Raw genomic sequence first — 17605 nt, 5'->3', positions numbered from 1 at the left:
GGTGAGCGAGGGCGCAGGTGGTTGGGGCTTGTCGGATTGATCTCTCAGCTTCGCCTATGTCTCGCTCCAGCCTATGTAGTGTGTTGCGTATGTCCCGAAGCACCCCCGTTTTAAGTGCCATACAATTCCCCCTGATGACCACCTTGAACGCCTCCCATAGAGTACCCGGTGAGTCTACGGTTCCTTCGTTCAGTGTAAAATAATCGTTTATTTTCTTCCTTAGCTCCTCACGAAAGACCTGGTCAAGGAGCGCTCTTGAGGGGAAACGCCAGCTAAAGGGTTGGCGATATGGTGTTGGTATTTGCAGTGTTAGTGTATGATCAGAGAGAGTGCAGGGGCAGTGTACAGCACCTACTACCCATGCGTGAATATCTCTTGACGCAAGCCAGAAATCTATCCTAGACCAGGTGTTACGATGATACGTCATGCACGTGCCTTCTCTATCTGTCGGGAGTAACCGCCTCCAAACATCCACTAAAGAGTGTTCTTCAATAAGTCCCAGCAGGATTTCCGTTGCTTTCGGGTGATGTTATTGCATTACTCCCTGCCTGTCCACATCCGGTGAGAGTACAAGGTTTAAGTCACCCCCCACAGGATCGCAGTGTCCCCCAACATCTTCTGTCCTAGCTCATTAAAGAAAAGGGGATTGTCAATGTTAGGCCCATAGGTAGTTATAATCACAATTGGTGTGTTATATAGTGTCCCTTGTAATAAGATATACCTCCCTTCTCTGTCAACATATTTGTGATGTGTCCTCCAATGTAGCCCTCTCCGAATCAATATCGCCACTCCCCGTGAGTAATTCGAATACCCAACTTCTACCACCTCCCCCCATCTCGAGTGTTTAAGTGCAGTAGCTGCTGCAGTCGTCAAATGGGTTTCTTGCAGCAGGCATACGTCTATTTTGTGTCTCACTAGGTATGAGTGGACCAGCCTGATCTTTCTCTGGTCATTCAGACCCGCACATTCCAGGAGAGACATTTTAACAACATATAAAACTCCTAATATCAACACCTAAACGACAGGAGGCGCGCATTATACAATTGTGGTCCATTAGCAGTGACAGTTGACTATGCAGGAAGACTAGATATAACTTTACCCCCGCACCCACCCCACCCACACCAACCCCCCCAAACAGGTTGGGTACTACCCTCCCCGATCCCCCAGAACTGTAAACAAATGGTCCACAGTAGTGAATACACAGTCATCATCCCAGTGGGGTGCAGGAGTTTGCCGGCAAGTCTCCCCTGTACTCATGACAGGGTGGCCGAGTATAGCACATACGACCCCAGTCCTAATATGTATACTATTATATGTCACAATTATCATCCGTCCGGGAATCTATATTATAAAATAGAGCCCCAGCCACTCTGCAGCTCTTCCAAGTCCACCACAGTTATCCACATACGGACATTACCTGACCTTTGCCTCAGAGTTCAGGTCTCAATACTTATCTACGTGATCTGCTCCAGACATCAGCTCCTAGTCGTTGTCGCTCAAAGGATTCACAGTCTGCTGGCCGCTAGTCCCTTCCTGTTTGCGATCTTTCGCTATCTGCTTAGCATACTGTAACGCTGTTTTTGCATCTGTGAAAAAGATGGGTTTTCCAGGCCCCTGGACTCTCAGTTTTGCAGGGTAAATTAAAGAGTATTTAGTACCCATTTGTTGGAATATCTTCTTGGCCGGTACAAATTCCCTCCGCGCCGCCTGAACCTGCAATATGAAGTCTGGATATAGCGCGATATTGTTGCCTTGGTATTGTATTTCCCCTCTTTCCCTTGCCTATCGCAAAATGTTGTCGCGATCCCTGTAGTTTAACACGCGTGCAACAATGGGCCGCTCCTGGTCTTGGTCCCAGCGTGCGGTGTGCACGTTCTATAAGAAACATGTGAGATAGATCCTGTCTAAACAAGTCTTTCATCATCAACTCAATATATTGCTCCATGTTTTTAATGTCTGTGGATTCCGCTACTCCTGTGATGCGTACGTTGTTGCGCCTAGACCTGGGTTCCAAATCCTCGTTCTGTTGGATCGCATATAAGATTCCGTCCATACTCCGAATCTTCTTGCCCATTTCCGTTTGGCCCTCTTCCGTTTCAGTAACCCTTGTTTCCAATACGCTCATGCGGCCCTCCTGCCTTTCCACCCTGAAGGCTAAGATCCCGAAACATTTCACGGATGTCTTCAGCCGGTGGTGGTTGCGACGCGCTGCCCCCTGCTTGGTCTTGGTTGCTAGTCTCCATATCCATTCCCTTGGCGTTCTTTTTATCAAATGTTATCTTCAGTTGCCGAGTGTCCGGCTTTCCCATCTTGCTTTTTTAGCAACGCGATGTTCACACGTCACCAAAACTCTAGCTTACACCCAAGAACCCAGTTTAAGCGCTCTTCTGAGGTCTCCCACCTGGATCCACAGCAGGACACAACCCACTCCACGTCGTGCCTCACGAAGTCCTTAGCCTGCCGTTTACCACTGTGGGATGCTTCCACTGCCCCAGTGGGCTGCCCACTTCTCTCTTGCGAAGCCCACCTAGGCCGCTTTACCTCTGTATTCTGGTTCCCAGTGTACTTTCGTGCACCTCGAGGTGTTTTAGCCCAGGCAGCTGTCAGCCGGCAATCCAGCACTCCCCCACTAGGCTGCTTTCTGCACGCTGTGTTCTGCACTGCCGCCTCCGCGCCACATTCAGAGGGAAATAGCATTTCTGTCCTCTCGGACCCCTGCGAGTTTCAGGAATGGCTCTCAGATTCTCCCCCTTGCTCTGGTGTCACCAACTTCACTCTGCGCCAGGGCTCCCTAGTCCTGTCCGTTCTCCTCCATGCCTCCCAGGTTGCAGATCATCTTCCAGTGCACCTTACTGTACTCTCCCTCGACCCCTGTGTTTATTTCCTGGGGAGCTTCCACCAACATCTAAAAGTCTAACTCCGGCGGCCTCCTGTCGCTCCCAACACTCAAGGGGCGTCCAATGCACTGTTCGCTGTGAGGGGGATGGAGGGGGGGGGGGGGGGGGGGGGGCTCGGCGCACGCTCCACTAGCATCGTAAATGGCTCAAAATGGCAACCCCCTCTCCAGAAATGCTTCGGCGCTGTCTCTTAGCATGCAGGGAGGGGGTATGGGGGACTTCACATATCTCAGTCAGTTCCCCGAAGTCTCTCCTCCTCACTCGCGCACCTCCTCAGCTCACCTCCGCTCCTCCGGTACCGCCTGTGTGCTGCCGATCACTGCCTCGCGGCACCAGCGGCGGTCGTACTGGTCAGTGCTTCCTCCTATAAGCGGGTCTCACTGGTAGCCGATCGAGCAGTCTTCCTTTCCTGCGGCGCCTCTCTACCGTAGCGCCACCAGCTCAAGCCTGACAGCGCTTCAATGTGTCCTCGCTCGTGTGTGGCCTCTCTTCTCCTCACGGGCAACGTCAAAATCTAGCCCCCGGCTTCCAGCAGCTACAGCGCATCCAGGCCCCACAGTGACGCCAGTGTCAGCCCGCCTTCGTTCTTCAGTTTAGTCCTGCAGCCGGGTCACCGCTTATTTCCTGGCAGGTGCAGAGACGGTTTATCTGTTGCACCTCGTTTGCATGTGAAATTATGGATATTTTTTAAAATTAATTTACTCGGCCGGCAGAGCCGCTTTACAATGCGGCCATTCTGCTGCTCGGCCAACCCACAACCCCCCATTTCCAGCTACTTTACCCAAGGACACAGCCGTCTAGAGTTCCTTTCTCAACCTGGCGGTAAAACGGGTAGGAGCTTCCATGCACGCGCTCTCTTTATGCCGCACAACTGCTCGAACATTTCTGAATCTTTCCCTAGAGGGCTAGACAATTATCCCGCACAAGGTTTATTGCCCGTGCTGATGGTGTGCTGGCATCTTTCTATGTGAAGCGCCAGGCATGCACTTTCAGTTTGGGGCCCTCCTTGTGTGCATTTCGTGCTGTGAGGGTAGAGTGCCCCCAGGTCAGCCATCCTGCGTCCCCTCTTCCCGCCTTCACAGAGTGGTACACCTGGCATTTATTTCCTTTTAGGAGACGCATTCCGCCAGTGAAAGGGGTTTCTATATAGCATCAGAGATGCACCAGTGAAGTGCCACCGTGCGGCTGCTTCTCCCATTAAGCAACGGAAGGGGCACATTAGAAGAGCCGTCCATGCAGCAGTGTCTCCTAACACCATTCACACTTAAGGGGTTCGACCAGGCCAGCTGATGGCACAGAGGCATGCAAATATTATTTGACGTTCTCTGTGCCCCCCCACATCCTCCATTGTTTCGTTTCTTATTTCTATCCGCAGAGTACAAACATGTAATTAAAAGGGCACCAGGCTCTTTTGGAAGTCTAAGGATGGCTTTCCAAAAGGGTTGAAGGTTTCCATCATAAACTGAAGTCCGACTAGCTTTCCTAAGAAGTGCTATCAGTAGAATGAAGGAAGTGCCTGCAGAGGACTTAAGACTCTTAGCGTGAGAGCTATTGTAATTATTACACTGATTGAAACTTGAGTTTTGTGCTCATATCGGTATTACAAGTATTGTATGAAAACACACCAGCTATTCTCAGTCAATATTTCATCAGGAAAAAACAGAAAAAATGCAGAGAAAATGTGAGAAATACCTGTAGAAATAAGTTTGCAAGGTGTAATCCCAGCTGCAAATTCTAAATCCGGAGTGAAAAACTCAGAATGCTGTAGTAATTCTGCACTTCAAATAGAATTTCTGTATCAGATTTCGCAATATTCTGCATTTCAATGTGGTGTTTGTAAAGCACAACTTTGGCGACTGATTTTATCTGTTACCATGAAATGCTCTGTTGGGATCCATGGTGATTTTCTGGGCAGGGTGTTTGTGTATTTGCCCAGGCTTCCATCTTTATACCTTATAAATCACTGGCTATGCCCTCCTCCTCTGTCTTTTGGTTTGCGTCCTACAGTTCTGTCTCCTTAGTTATCTGTTCATCTCCTGTAATGTGCATGTTAGTGTTTTTGATTCCCAGTACAAATTTTCTGGGTTGTGTCAGTGTTCTTGTTTGACCGGTGTCTAAGCCTGGGCGTGAAATTCCGCTTGTGGAGGTTTTTCCACTCTGCGCTTCGCGTAGCTCGCAGAGTTCTGAAAAACTCTGTGGAGTGGATTTTTTCCTCAATCGCCCTCGCAAGCGTTGAGCACAAGCGAGGAAAATCTTACTCCAGACCACTTCCTGGGGAGGTTTGTCAATGTGGGCAGTCGCGGCTGTTCGCTATCGCTCACATTGAGAAACCTTCCTTTCATGTTGAGGAAGCTGCCACTTGAACGTCATAAGAAAGCAGCACACTCTTATGCTGTGCTTGGTTCCACTAGTGCTAATTTTACAGTGTGGGACAGACACCCGGCACTAAAAATCAGTGTGAACGGCACAATGTAATGCAATCCGCCTCTTGTGGAATTCTGCGCAATGTGTCAGAGTTTTATGGGCAGAAATCCGCAAACTTAACCCCAGGCCTACCTGTGTCTTCTTGTACTATTGTCCTTGCCCGTGCTCTTGTTCTCCAGTTTTCCTCTTTTCTCAGTTTCCCTTATTGACCTTTTGAATTTATTGGCCAGTAACTTGAATTTTCTTCCATAGTTTAACATTGACTGGTTTCACTTGGAAATTCTTCTAAGTGTGGAGTTTTGGAACTTACAAATATTCCTCTAAAATCAGCCGAACTACGAATCCCAATTTACTCACCTGTTATCAGGAGAGACTTCAGTGCTGCATTTTTGAGCTGAGTACTGATCCTGAAAAGTAATTCTAACCGTACTTGCCAGTAACTTGAATTTCCTTCCATAGGATATCATTGCCTGCTATATAAAATATATATTAAAAAAATATAAAATAAAATATTAGAATTTCAATATTTAAAAAAAAAAAAAATCCAATTCATATTAAAAGTAAGTAAAAATAGTTTTAAACAATGTAGTAAATCAGTATAAAAAATAAATATAAATTAATACATTTAAAAATTTAAATTTACAAAACCTTTGAAATTCACTGAAAAAAACCCATAGGTTTTAGGGGTGTTATAGCTAGCTGGAGATTTCACTCGTACAAAACCATTGAAATTCCTCCGTTATAGTTAGTTGTACTAACTATAACTCCCGCGCCCGCATTCCACTGCTGATGTCACATATTACATCATTCATGACATGGTCAGTGACATCACTGATGACATCATCCACATGACAATCTGATACATCTCATCATACACTGGTATAACCTTTCAACACTCATACAATATGGAGTACCATATTTGAAACCATTGACACACCAATACAAGTTTCTAAAAACCCACTCAGTGATTCCTACATCTACACACACATCTAAAACACTTACCTATAGATTCATTCATACATGCTAACAAAGATCAATAGAACACTAATATACTTATACACCTACATCGACATTACACACCAGCACACATCCTATTCACTTATGCTGTCATCCTACTCACTTATGCAAACAATTGATCATACTTACATTTACTAAGCTACACACTTGTACAAACACCACTTCTTTTATTTATATAGATAGTAACTCATACTGAGTGTGTTGTAAAATCACTATTACAAGTATACAGTTATCCATACAGTCACTCATACAACCATTGAGTCTTATGTATACTTATTTATATACAACTGTCACATTCACTGCCTTTTAGATTTCTACTTTGTTGGACATGTAGCATTGACAAATATATTTACTCATCACTACACCCATAAAGACATTCACTCACCCAAACAACTGCTTCCACATGCAGCCTTTACCTCATATACCTATTGAATCAAATATTTACACATCTTTGGACAGTCACACACCCTCACCCAAAGACACACATTCACTCTCCCATACAAATACTCACTTAACTAATCATTAACTAAAATAGACTTTCACATAGCTACTAACCAACTTATGCAGTAGTTTACACAAGAGACAGTGATTAAACGGTGTGAATATCTGTATCACTATCCCATACATTTAGTGTCACACTTTAAAATAGTCACTTAAACAGTCAATCACACTGCTAGTAAATCCTTCATCCAGACACGTATACTTCCACTCATTCTTCAACGCAGATTGATAGATATATATATATATATATATATATTTAAATATCGAACCAAACCACATTCACTGGATGATGACATCTTAAATGTCGTGAGTGACGTCTTGAGTGACAATGTCCGTGAGTGACAGTGACGTCTTGAGTGACCGTGACGTCTTGAGTGACCGTGACGTCTTGAGTGACCGTGACGTCTTGAGTGACCGTGACGTCTTGAGTGACCGTGACGTCTTGAGTGACCGTGACGTCTTGAGTGACCGTGACGTCATGAGTGACGTCATGAGTGACGTCAGCAGTGACATCATGAGTGACGTCAGCAGTGACGTCAGCAGTGACGTCAGCAGTGGATTGCGGGCGCACGAGTTATAGTTAGCTGGACATTTCACTCGTACTAACTATAACACCCCTAAAACCTATGGGTTTTTTCAGTGAATATATATTTATATAGATTTATTTAGCATTGTTCCATTGCCCTTGTCTTGAGGAGGCCAAGAAAAAGCCAAAGGCTGAAACGCATCCGCATCGACAATTTTTGGAGGAGATGCTATAAAAAAATAACGAGTGATTTAATAACTTTTGGGACACAATTGAGCCAAAGGAAAAGAGGTGCCTTTGCCGAAAGTGCAGAGCTTGACTACGTCTGAGTGTATCACTCAGAACATATGTGCGAACACTAGTGGAAATATTTTTGGGTACTGGCAACGTAAAGTTGATTTTAATGTTTGTTATATATATTTTTCACATGTATTTTTGTATGTCCTTGTGTAATATATTGTTATTAGGTTCTGTTCAAAGATTGGTCCCATTGTGCGTCTTTAATTAATTAGATAATATATTTTTGTAGGATTGAAGACTGAAGATGGGGTAATTGAATGTTACCTATATTAAAATAAAAGTCATTAATTCCTCCGTACCTATCTTTTTTGTACATGATAATGCAACAATCGACTGTTAGTCTTCCCAGACTACACTCCTGCAGTTCAGCACCAATGGGCATCTTTTTGAGATGTCAAAAAAAAAATAATGGAGGAATATGCTTTAGCCCATCTAGAAAAAGAAACAGAAATGGGTCTACAATACTCCTTATTTACCACCAACCTCAAGATAATGGCAGGACAGAAACTACCTTCCTCACTGACCTTGCAGATGCCTGCGACTGGGCTGAAAACCAGGGGTCTTCCTCCCAGACTGAAGATTAAAGTAGATGGGTGCGATACAAAGCAAAAAGAAAGAATTGGTGACCCAGGCGGGAAACATGGAGGGGGGGGGGGGGGGGGGGGGAGGAGTGATGAGAGCCATTAGTAGCGCTTCCATCGTAGAACATGCACAAGAACGTCAGGTGTTTGCACTGATTGAGGTGGCATCCTTCCAGGGCCTGATCAGGAAAGTTGCAGATTCTTTCATAGGTAGCACAGACGATGTTGCACCTCTAAACGTCAAACCCGTTGAAGAACCTAAACACCCCTGTCCCTTCACCAGGTGACTCCCCAGACAGTAGACTAAGTTCCACATGTTGTGTGGTTTGCCTATTTTTAGATACGGATTTTGGATCAAAATGTTAAATGAGACCCGTAGACCTGAAACATTAACTGACCACGTGTGTGTGTTGTATATGGGGGGGGGGGGGGGGGGGGGGGGGGGAGGGTGTCTCCCTTCTGTGGAGGGGGAGGAAGGGGGGGGTATGGACCACTTACTCGGCAGAGTGCCGTAGCCCAGCATGTCGTTTTACAATGCCACTTGTCAGCATTCTAAGAACTTCAATAGCTAGTGAACTAACTGCCCAGATGGCCTGCCTAACTCTAGACACTCAGGAGCCCATTAGGATCACGGGCAGATCGCCACCGTCCGCATGGCGGTGGTGATCTGCCCGTGATCCGACCCCGCCTGCCACCCAATTCCTTCGCCATATTACTATGGCGGGGGGACCACGGCAGACGGAAAGACCGTCCGCCGCTTTTCCGCACGGTCAACTCGGAAAAGGGTTTTATATGGTGGCGGTGTCTGTTAGACACCATCATCCATATTACTATGCAGGCGGGGACATGCCGCCACAGAAAGGCATGCGGTGTTTGACAGTGGGGGCCCATTACGGGCCCCCAGGGACTCTGGGGTGTGCACATGAGGGGTACCTATGGTACCTCCGCCCCCCCAGCAGTTCCATGCACAACATGGCAGGAACCGCGCGGAGCCTGCCATGTTGTGCATGGAAGTGTACAACATGCCTTCCTGGCATTGTGGCAGGCGGTGCTGAGTGCACCGCCCGCCACAATGACAGGAATGCAGGATGCACCTGCCACTGTGGCGGGCGCATCCTAACTGCCCCCACGGGACCCCTGCTCCTATGGCGGGCGGTCCAGTTTCCGGATAGGCTGGCGGGCAAAGTTGGCCCGCCATCCTAATGACCCCCTTAGTTTCTAGTTGAGGGGCCCCGTATGCATCTACACTCACAGCTCTAGTCCTTTCTGTGCGTACACTCCAAAGAATGTTCTTTGATAACACAATGAAGTTTGGGCAGTCAGCCATCTGCTGTATTCCGCTTATGTTCGGTTTCTAATTTTTCCTTCAATTCTTGAAAATGAAGGTTTTATTCCAGGAAAAGGACGTCCTTCTAGCCACAATCCTTAGTCCTCCGCTTTAAATGTCTTTTTACAATAGAATATAGAACCCACAAAGGCATGAGCCATAGTCCAATACCACACAACTGTGTACTAACGACCACACGAAACAATACGTCATCAAATGCCGTTTATTAGTAACGGGGTACAAGAATGCAAACGCCCTCCTCCAATAACGATTCTCTTCCTTCTCACATTACAAAGTTCTATTACATCATCTCAATAACATGGAATCTCTAGCTCGATTGTAGAGCCTAACCTTGTTGAGATTCCATTTTAAAGGAAAACTACATATACTAACTACAGTCTCCCTCCTAAACACAACCACCTAAATACAACTAACACCACCAAACAAGACAAAGGTAAAGGAAAAATTAACAAAACATCAAAATGCTCACATAACTTAAACCCATATTATACATAAAAAGACGTGTAATAGATACAGCAATATACAAACTTGTATACTAACTTAGCCGAGTACAAAAAGAAGTTACACTAAATCATTTGTTAATCACAACAATGCGTTTCAAATTCCAAACCTCGCCATCTTCCAATGTAATATTTCTAAATAATTTAACAACTTTGAGAGGTTTACTCAATACGGTGATGTCGCAACTCTTCGCTGGTAACCTTCACATCGGATACACTTTTAAGTAAAACCTAAACACGTTTTTTTACTCGGTTTTTCTTCTCAATACAAAGTCACTAGAAAGTTTGATTGCATTCCATCCTCCATCGATCCACACCCGTTTCCTCACCCAATACGGACAAATACTGGTACTGGGTTGCCTCCTGCGAAATAATGCATAAGGATGTGATGGGTGAAAATAACGTTGCGCTGTCTAGACAATTCCATAACTTTGTCCTGGATATCGCCGTTTAAGGTATGGTAGATCCAGTTACATTTGAACATGCAAATAGCTCTTCCTAACGAGTCCACCATACGTTCGTTAAAATTAAACTGTAGAACGTCAACTCTTGGCCTTTAAATGCTATACTGTAAACCGCTTGATAGCATTTAGTGGAAAAGGTGCTTAAAAGGTATCTATTTTGACCCAGTTTTGGGGATTTTAACAGGAAAGACCTGTGGAAGAGTTAAGCAGCTTGAAGGAAAGTATTGCATTATGCCTTTTTGATTCGACATTCCCAGGCACTGGATTGGTTGTCCCTCCTAAAAGGTGGAATAGGAACCTAATCTGCCAGGTGTTGTAGTACCAACTAGAGAGACGGGGAAGAAAGAGTACCTCCTTATTACAGCAGTTTCTTCCTTTGAGGCCGGATATATATTTCATAAAACGGCAGAGACAGTAGTCTCCAAATAACGCCTTGACCTGTAAGACAGGGCCTGGCAACTATGAAAGCTCCTATTGGCCAACATGGTTTACGAGTCACAGAAACCTATAAACATGTGTCTGCAGGTTTAAATGGGGGATCGGAAGCCAAATCCTGCACAATATATACAATGGTATGACTCTCTCCCCAGCACATGGTTATGTGGTGACTTACCTGGATACATTCTGCTCTCAGAATAAATTTAGGTACGAGCGTTAGCATATTCTTCTGGTAATAAATACTATGAGAAACTTTCTGCAAAAGTGGTTCCACTGGTGTAACGCAATGTAGAATTACACCACTTCCAAAGAAGGCATGTTTGAAGGTCAGAAAAACTATGCCAGGTCCCACCTTAAAAGAAAAGAACAAAAATGTTTTTCATCAATACATTATGGAGTCATTTTACCTTTTACATACAATCATGAAATGCTTATGATCTGCAAGAAGTTTTCAAATTAATTCCCAGTCTTCACTGTAGTCACCCCTTATTTACCATCCATCAGTTAATTTAGAGGGTATTACCTAGACATCCAATCCAATGGAAATCATTAATATTTGAGTGGTCTTATTTAGGTATCATCATTATTCCACTCTTACACATCATGTGAGGACTTTAAAATGCCCTTATTTTTTTAACTGGGAATTCAATCTTCTGGGGTATGTTAAGGGTCTCCCTTTGATTCCCTTCAGAATCACTGACATTATTCTGCTATGTAATATATCTGGTTTGAGTCTTGGTACTCTGGTAAGAAACCTAGAGAACCAATGAGAGAATCCAAGACTTTCTCCGATATGGCAGTAGGACTCTTAACAAACACCTCTCGATTTCCTCCATTCTGCCTTAAAAAGGCCAATTCCCAACCAGGCTTTATTCTTTGGCCTCTCAATTCAGTCCCCGGATTTCGGTCTTCCTGATTCCTCAGCACAATCTTTCCTCTTTTCTTTTAAGACTAAGGTTCAGATCCACATATTGGGAATATCTTCACATTTGCATGCTGTACCATTTTTCTTTGCTTTTACATTTTTAGTAACTACTTGGAGACTCTTATTCGAAAGAACCAGATAAAGGGGAATTGAGAATATTCTACAGACGCTAGTAACTTTTGTTCTTTTAATCCTGTATTCGTACTTCGTATTTACAAGTTATTTCACAGCTAGGAACCAAGAGGGGCATTTGCCAAAGTTTACAAGCACGGATGTTGTGATAAGGAACCTTTTTAATACAGTAGACAGAAACTTGATGTTGGAGTGGACCTGAATGTAGACGGTTGGGTCACAAACTTAGAGGTGATGAGTGCTAGAGAGTCCTGGCTGCAGGATGCAATAGGGGCAGTGACTCGTCTCTGCACTACTTGCACTGGGCCCTACTATTTTCATTTATTTATTTTAAAGTTCTAAAAGCGCCTGTTACTCAGGCGCATGAGTGCTGTACATTTGAACATACCAGTAAGAAAATCATCAACAACCTTCTACGCATTAATATTAAACATAAAGACTCACGTTTGGGTTCAGACTCATGTCCCTTAGAGGAGAATTGCATTATGTAGTAGCAGCCACTGACATGACTGTTGCTGTGCATGGGGTATTCTAAAAAGGTAGGCTTGGTACCGGAGATTGAGGGGTTTGTGAAGTATGAGGGCGTGTTAAGATAGAGCCTTCTCCGTGTGACATCCTAGTTAGAACTTTAAACGTGCCACAATAGGAAGCAGATGTAAAGCAGCGATTGTGGATACGTGGTGATATTTTCGAAGACTAGTATTGAGGTGCCATAGGAGGTGGACACTGTGGATTGTGGTAAACCTGCCAGAGTTGTAGTTCCAAAGTCTAGATTAGACACAATCAGCACACGAGCTGCAGATTGCAGCTGAACTAAAGCCAAAAATGTTTTAATTTTCCTTAGAGCCTACAGACATTTGCTGCTTCTGCCATTGTTCATGTGAGGTATCATGAAGAGGGGCAAATTAAGCAGAACACCCAGTGAAATTCTGTGGAGGAGAGAACAGTTAAAGTCTGTAGGCACGAGTTCCCTGAGCAGTGCTAAGACAAACGTTTTGAGGATTTAGGTGAGAACATTATACATTTTGCCATTTTTTTGTAACACTTTTTTGGACTGACTAAGATATTTTTAATCTCTGTTTGGAGCTTGATAGGCACTGATCGCAGTTATGTTATTCCATACCAAAGAGTTTTTATGATCAACATGTATGGAATCATCATATTGGTGTAATGATAATCCTGTTCCTTTGAATACAAATCAATATCTGTGATATTTAATTTCAGCGCTAGTGATAAGATATGAAGTGGAAGCAATGCCAAACAAAAGGGCCAGCATTCAGCACCACCCCTGTAATTTTCTGCTTGTGGCCACCCCAGCCACGATTATAAAAAACAGCCTGAATTGACGGTTACCACTTTCCTTTGGCAATTTGCACATAGTCTGCTGTTTAGAGGCTTCATGAAGTACCCAAGCCTACAACAAAGGGCAGTGTGAAAAGTGGAAACTTTGTCTAATATAGCTTTACCCTAATATTATATGCAACTTCATAAAGAAGTGATGTTTTTAAAGTGATACTGGTATGAGCAATGGTGAAGTGTGCCACTTTCAGGTCTCTCCCATAAACAGATTTTGGAGTCTGCTAGCAAATTGATCTTGGGTCTCTAAGTGGTTTTATGTTCTCCTTTAACCCGTGCTCACAATTCAAAGTCTTTTTTGTCCAGTTCCTTTCTCCTGGTTAGATGGATTTTCTCCTTATTCTGGTTTGCCCTGCTCATGGAGGATTTCAGTCTCACTGTGGTTTTCACCGAATGAGTAGTACCCTTCTGCTGAAAAAGTCAATAAGTTTCACAGTTGAGAGCTTTTAGCTTTGCCAATGCTTTTAGCTTTGCCAATGCTGGTTTCATTAACCGGAGGGGGAGGTGCACGTGTTTACACCCGTTCCAAGTTTTTCCGAATAGGGCCTTTCCATCAAAAGGGAGGTTAAGGATATTGTTCTGGACCTCTAGCCAGAGAGATGTAGCCCTGAGCCAGTCCGGTTGGTGCAAGACAGCTGCCAGGGATGTAATAGCTGTGGTGGCAATGTCCATGGCACAATCAATCACCTCCGAGGATGCATGCTCCCCTTCATGAAGGATATTTTTAACATCTATTATAATGCCCCAAAACTGTGCAGTAGGCGCCTAGACAGTGCAGTAAAGCGATTCTCTTCGATGTCAGCACTCATGGTCAGGGCAGCCAATGCCCTCACAGTTTTGGGGCATTATAATAGATGTGGTGTGGCCAAGCACCGTACTTAGATCAGCTTCAGTAAGACCGAGGCTAAAAAGATCCTTCAGGAAGGGAAGCATGCATCCTCGGAGGTGATTGATTGTGCCATGGACATTGCCACCACAGCTATTACATTACTGGCAGGGCTGTCTTGCACCAACCGGACTGGCTCAGGGCTACATCTTTCTGGCTAGAGGTCCAGACAAGATCCTTAACCTCCCTTTTAATGGAAAGGCCCTGTTCGGAAAACATGTTGATTATGCCCTTCAGGCTATCCAGGCCGACATGGACATGGCCAAGTCGTTAGCGACGCTTCAGTATCGAAAGATACCCTTTAGGAGAGAGCTTGAGGAAGGGGTCTTCCATCATACAGAGGAGGATACCAACCATATCCGTATCCCTCACACCTCCTCCTCTCAGCCCTACCTTCCTCAATACGTTCAGTGTCAACCAGCACCAGCAGCGTAGAGCAGAACTACCCGAAGAGGTAGAGCAGGGCGACAGGGAACAGATTCTTCTCTGAATCAATGACAACCTTCATGGTCCAGCTACATCTCCTCCTCCTTCACAAGCCAACATAGATGGAAAACTATCAGCACACCCACAACACTGGCAAGAAGTAACTACAGACCAATGGGTCCTCAACATTATTCACTTTGATCATACCCTGGAGTTTCTTCAGGTTGCATATACTCCACCTTAGCCAACATTGGTGAAACACGTCATCACTATCCTCACTGGAAAGTGATCTTTCCTAGATTTTAGCTTTTGAAGCCTAATTACCAGGCGCCACTCATGGTCTCGTAAAGTCTTGGTGGAAAAAGTGTGACATGCCTTGTGTTCTTTGGCCTTGTGATTGGGGTAAAGGCAATAGATGCAGCCCTAATGAGGGTCATCAGTATGAAGCCTTTTCTTGGAGCAGGTAGCACAACTTTAAAGAGACTTTTCTCTTCCTTATCTGACAAGCAAAGGCAGTAGAAGAATGAAGATGAAGGGACTACTAGTCCAAAACTCCTCTGTGAAGTAGACAAAAGGGTTGACAAAGACCTTGGAGTAGCTGTAGAATGAAGTAACTGAGCAGAGGTCAGCAGAGTCCCTAGCATGACGTGCGGTGGAAAATCTGAAGGGCAGGGGCTTCTCTCAGGACTCCAGGAGTGTTCTAGAGGGGAGGGAATTGCGATTGGATGACATCTAGATTTGGTCTCCTTTGGTAAACAATGGGTATATGGTACAAAACTAAAGGGGCCTAGGGACATTGTTTTAGTTTCTGTTAACAATATATAGATATTTTGATGTACCAGAGACTCCCATCTTCATCACGGAGAATGGTTCAAGCATGTGACGCTATGGACGTTCCAATACTGGAGTAAATATTGAAACCAGATGACTCAAGAAAGCAACCTTGGCCATGTGAGGGATATGGAAAATGCTACATAAATCACAATATAATATAATGACAGTTTTAAAGTAGTGCCAGTAGGGGCCTGCCAACAAGAAGGCGGTGGCTGAAGAGGCAAACTCAAAGTTCACTTTCTGTAATGGACCAGAAAGATAAATCAATTCACCCTTCAAGAAAGCTTATACTTGCAGGATAACCACCTCAAAGAAGCAAACATACTTTGGACAGAACAAATGGGCTAATAAGTCTTCTAAACTGTTGAAGAACCTGTGTTCAGAAGCTGAAATGTCAGACTCCTAGGATATTGCACAGGAAAAATCTGGTCTATTTAACTCAGTTAGTTTTAAAGATGTTGGAGAGTTGCCACAAAAGAAATGTTCGATTTTTAATAAATACTAAAATCGCTTGCATACCTGCCTGGCTTCAACATGGACATCCAGCAGGGGGCATTGCTTTCCGAACAGAAGTAGTCCATGCTCCAGAAGCAATTGGGAACAGTGCTTGTTTGGTTCGGGTTCTGGCTGCCACTGAACCTAAGATATTTAAAACAAACAAAAAAGGAAACCTAGAGTTTATTTTTTTTAATTAAATTCCAGCCATGTTCTCATTTTAAGCACACCTCGTGGCTTTCTCACAGGCACACAAACGCTATAACAATAAATTAACAGCACTGTATTTTATTTAAACGCCATCAAAATACAAAGATTTGAGTGCATTAAATGGTTCATCCTCAGGAGTAGTAATCTTTGTTTATTAGTACGCGTGGATGATGACAAATACAAGGATGGATTAGTTACTTACCTGTAATCCTAGTTCTCTTCCAGGGGTATACTCAAAGTCATAAGCACTGAATAGTCCCGCCCACGTGCAGGACCCCGGAGCAATAGCCAATAATATGCATATATCTACATATATATATAAATACATATAAATACGCATAAAATAACCATATATAGATAATATGCATATACATATGCAGCCCAATATACACCATACTAGGCTTAAAAAACTGCCATTATTGCCTGTAAAATCTTTACATTTGCTAAATAAAGACATATACATTACATTATATGACAATGCAAATAAGAAGAAAACACTGCCCTGGTTTTCTTTGAAACACACAACCTTTATTTTCAAAGGTAAAAACAGGCAGGATCATAGAGGCAGCTTTAGCCTAGATAGGCTGCATAGTAACAGAAAAATCTGGCGCTGTGCCTTTAAGACCTCTGTGAGCCTCCAGGCTCCCATCATGCACCACAGGTGACAGTTAGGTCAGTTCTTTTGGACGGCGTATAACAGTGTGATAACTGCATGGGTAACATGTAAAATAGACCGCTCTGGTACTCCCCCGGGGAGGAGGGTGGGTGTGCTTATGACTTTGATGAGTATACCCCTGGAAGAGAACTAGGATTACAGGTAAGTAACTAATCCTTCTCTTCCAGGGGATACTCATCAATAGTCATAAGCACTGAATAGAGTAGCAAGCCCATCCCATACCCTGTGGACGAATACCAGACTCTCTAAACAGTATACTAATATATATATATTACCCAAACAAATTCCTCAGGGATGCTTGACCAACTTGAGCATCCGCCTGAGTATCAGAATCAAGGCAGTAATGGCGAGCAAAGGTATGAACCGAATGCCAAGTAGCTGCCTTACAAATTTCATGAACAGGAATATTTTTAAGCATCGCAATAGTAGCAGCCTTTCCTCTAGTGGAGTGCGCTCTCGGTTTGCCCGGGAGCTGTTTTCGTGCCAACTGATAAGATAACGTAATGCATAACACAATCCATCTAGAAATGGACCTCTTAGACGCAGGCAAGCCTGTATTCAGAGGACCGTAGTTCACAAACAGATGATCAGTCTTTCTAGCACTCTTAGTTTTATCAAGGTAAAACTTCAAAACTCTTTAAATCCAAAGAGTGTAGAGCTTTTTCAGCT

At 44.1% G+C, this 17605-nt stretch overlaps 1 protein-coding gene across 2 annotated transcripts in view; it reads right to left on the bottom strand.

The window, feature by feature from the left end:
- The window catches only part of LOC144754417 (cholesterol 7-desaturase nvd-like), a 444943-nt gene that overhangs the window by 103376 nt on the left and 323962 nt on the right, over positions 1-17605 (bottom strand). Inside the window, exons 5-7 of one of the 2 annotated variants that reach the window (XM_078642160.1) lie at positions 16075-16194; positions 11172-11348; positions 10246-10457 (exon numbers count right to left, since the gene is read on the bottom strand). In XM_078642160.1, coding sequence (XP_078498286.1) covers positions 10371-10457; positions 11172-11348; positions 16075-16194 — 384 coding nt within the window. In that variant the 3' untranslated portion in view covers positions 10246-10370. Of the gene's footprint in view, positions 1-10245; positions 10458-11171; positions 11349-16074; positions 16195-17605 lie in introns of those variants that run through there. The other variant, XM_078642159.1, reaches the window with a different exon arrangement.

Source organism: Lissotriton helveticus, chromosome 5_1 (genome assembly GCF_964261635.1).
Source record: "Lissotriton helveticus chromosome 5_1, aLisHel1.1, whole genome shotgun sequence".
Taxonomy (NCBI): domain Eukaryota; kingdom Metazoa; phylum Chordata; class Amphibia; order Caudata; family Salamandridae; genus Lissotriton; species Lissotriton helveticus.
The sequence above is the reverse complement of the archived record's forward strand: the minus strand, read 5'-3'. Positions and strand labels throughout refer to the sequence as shown.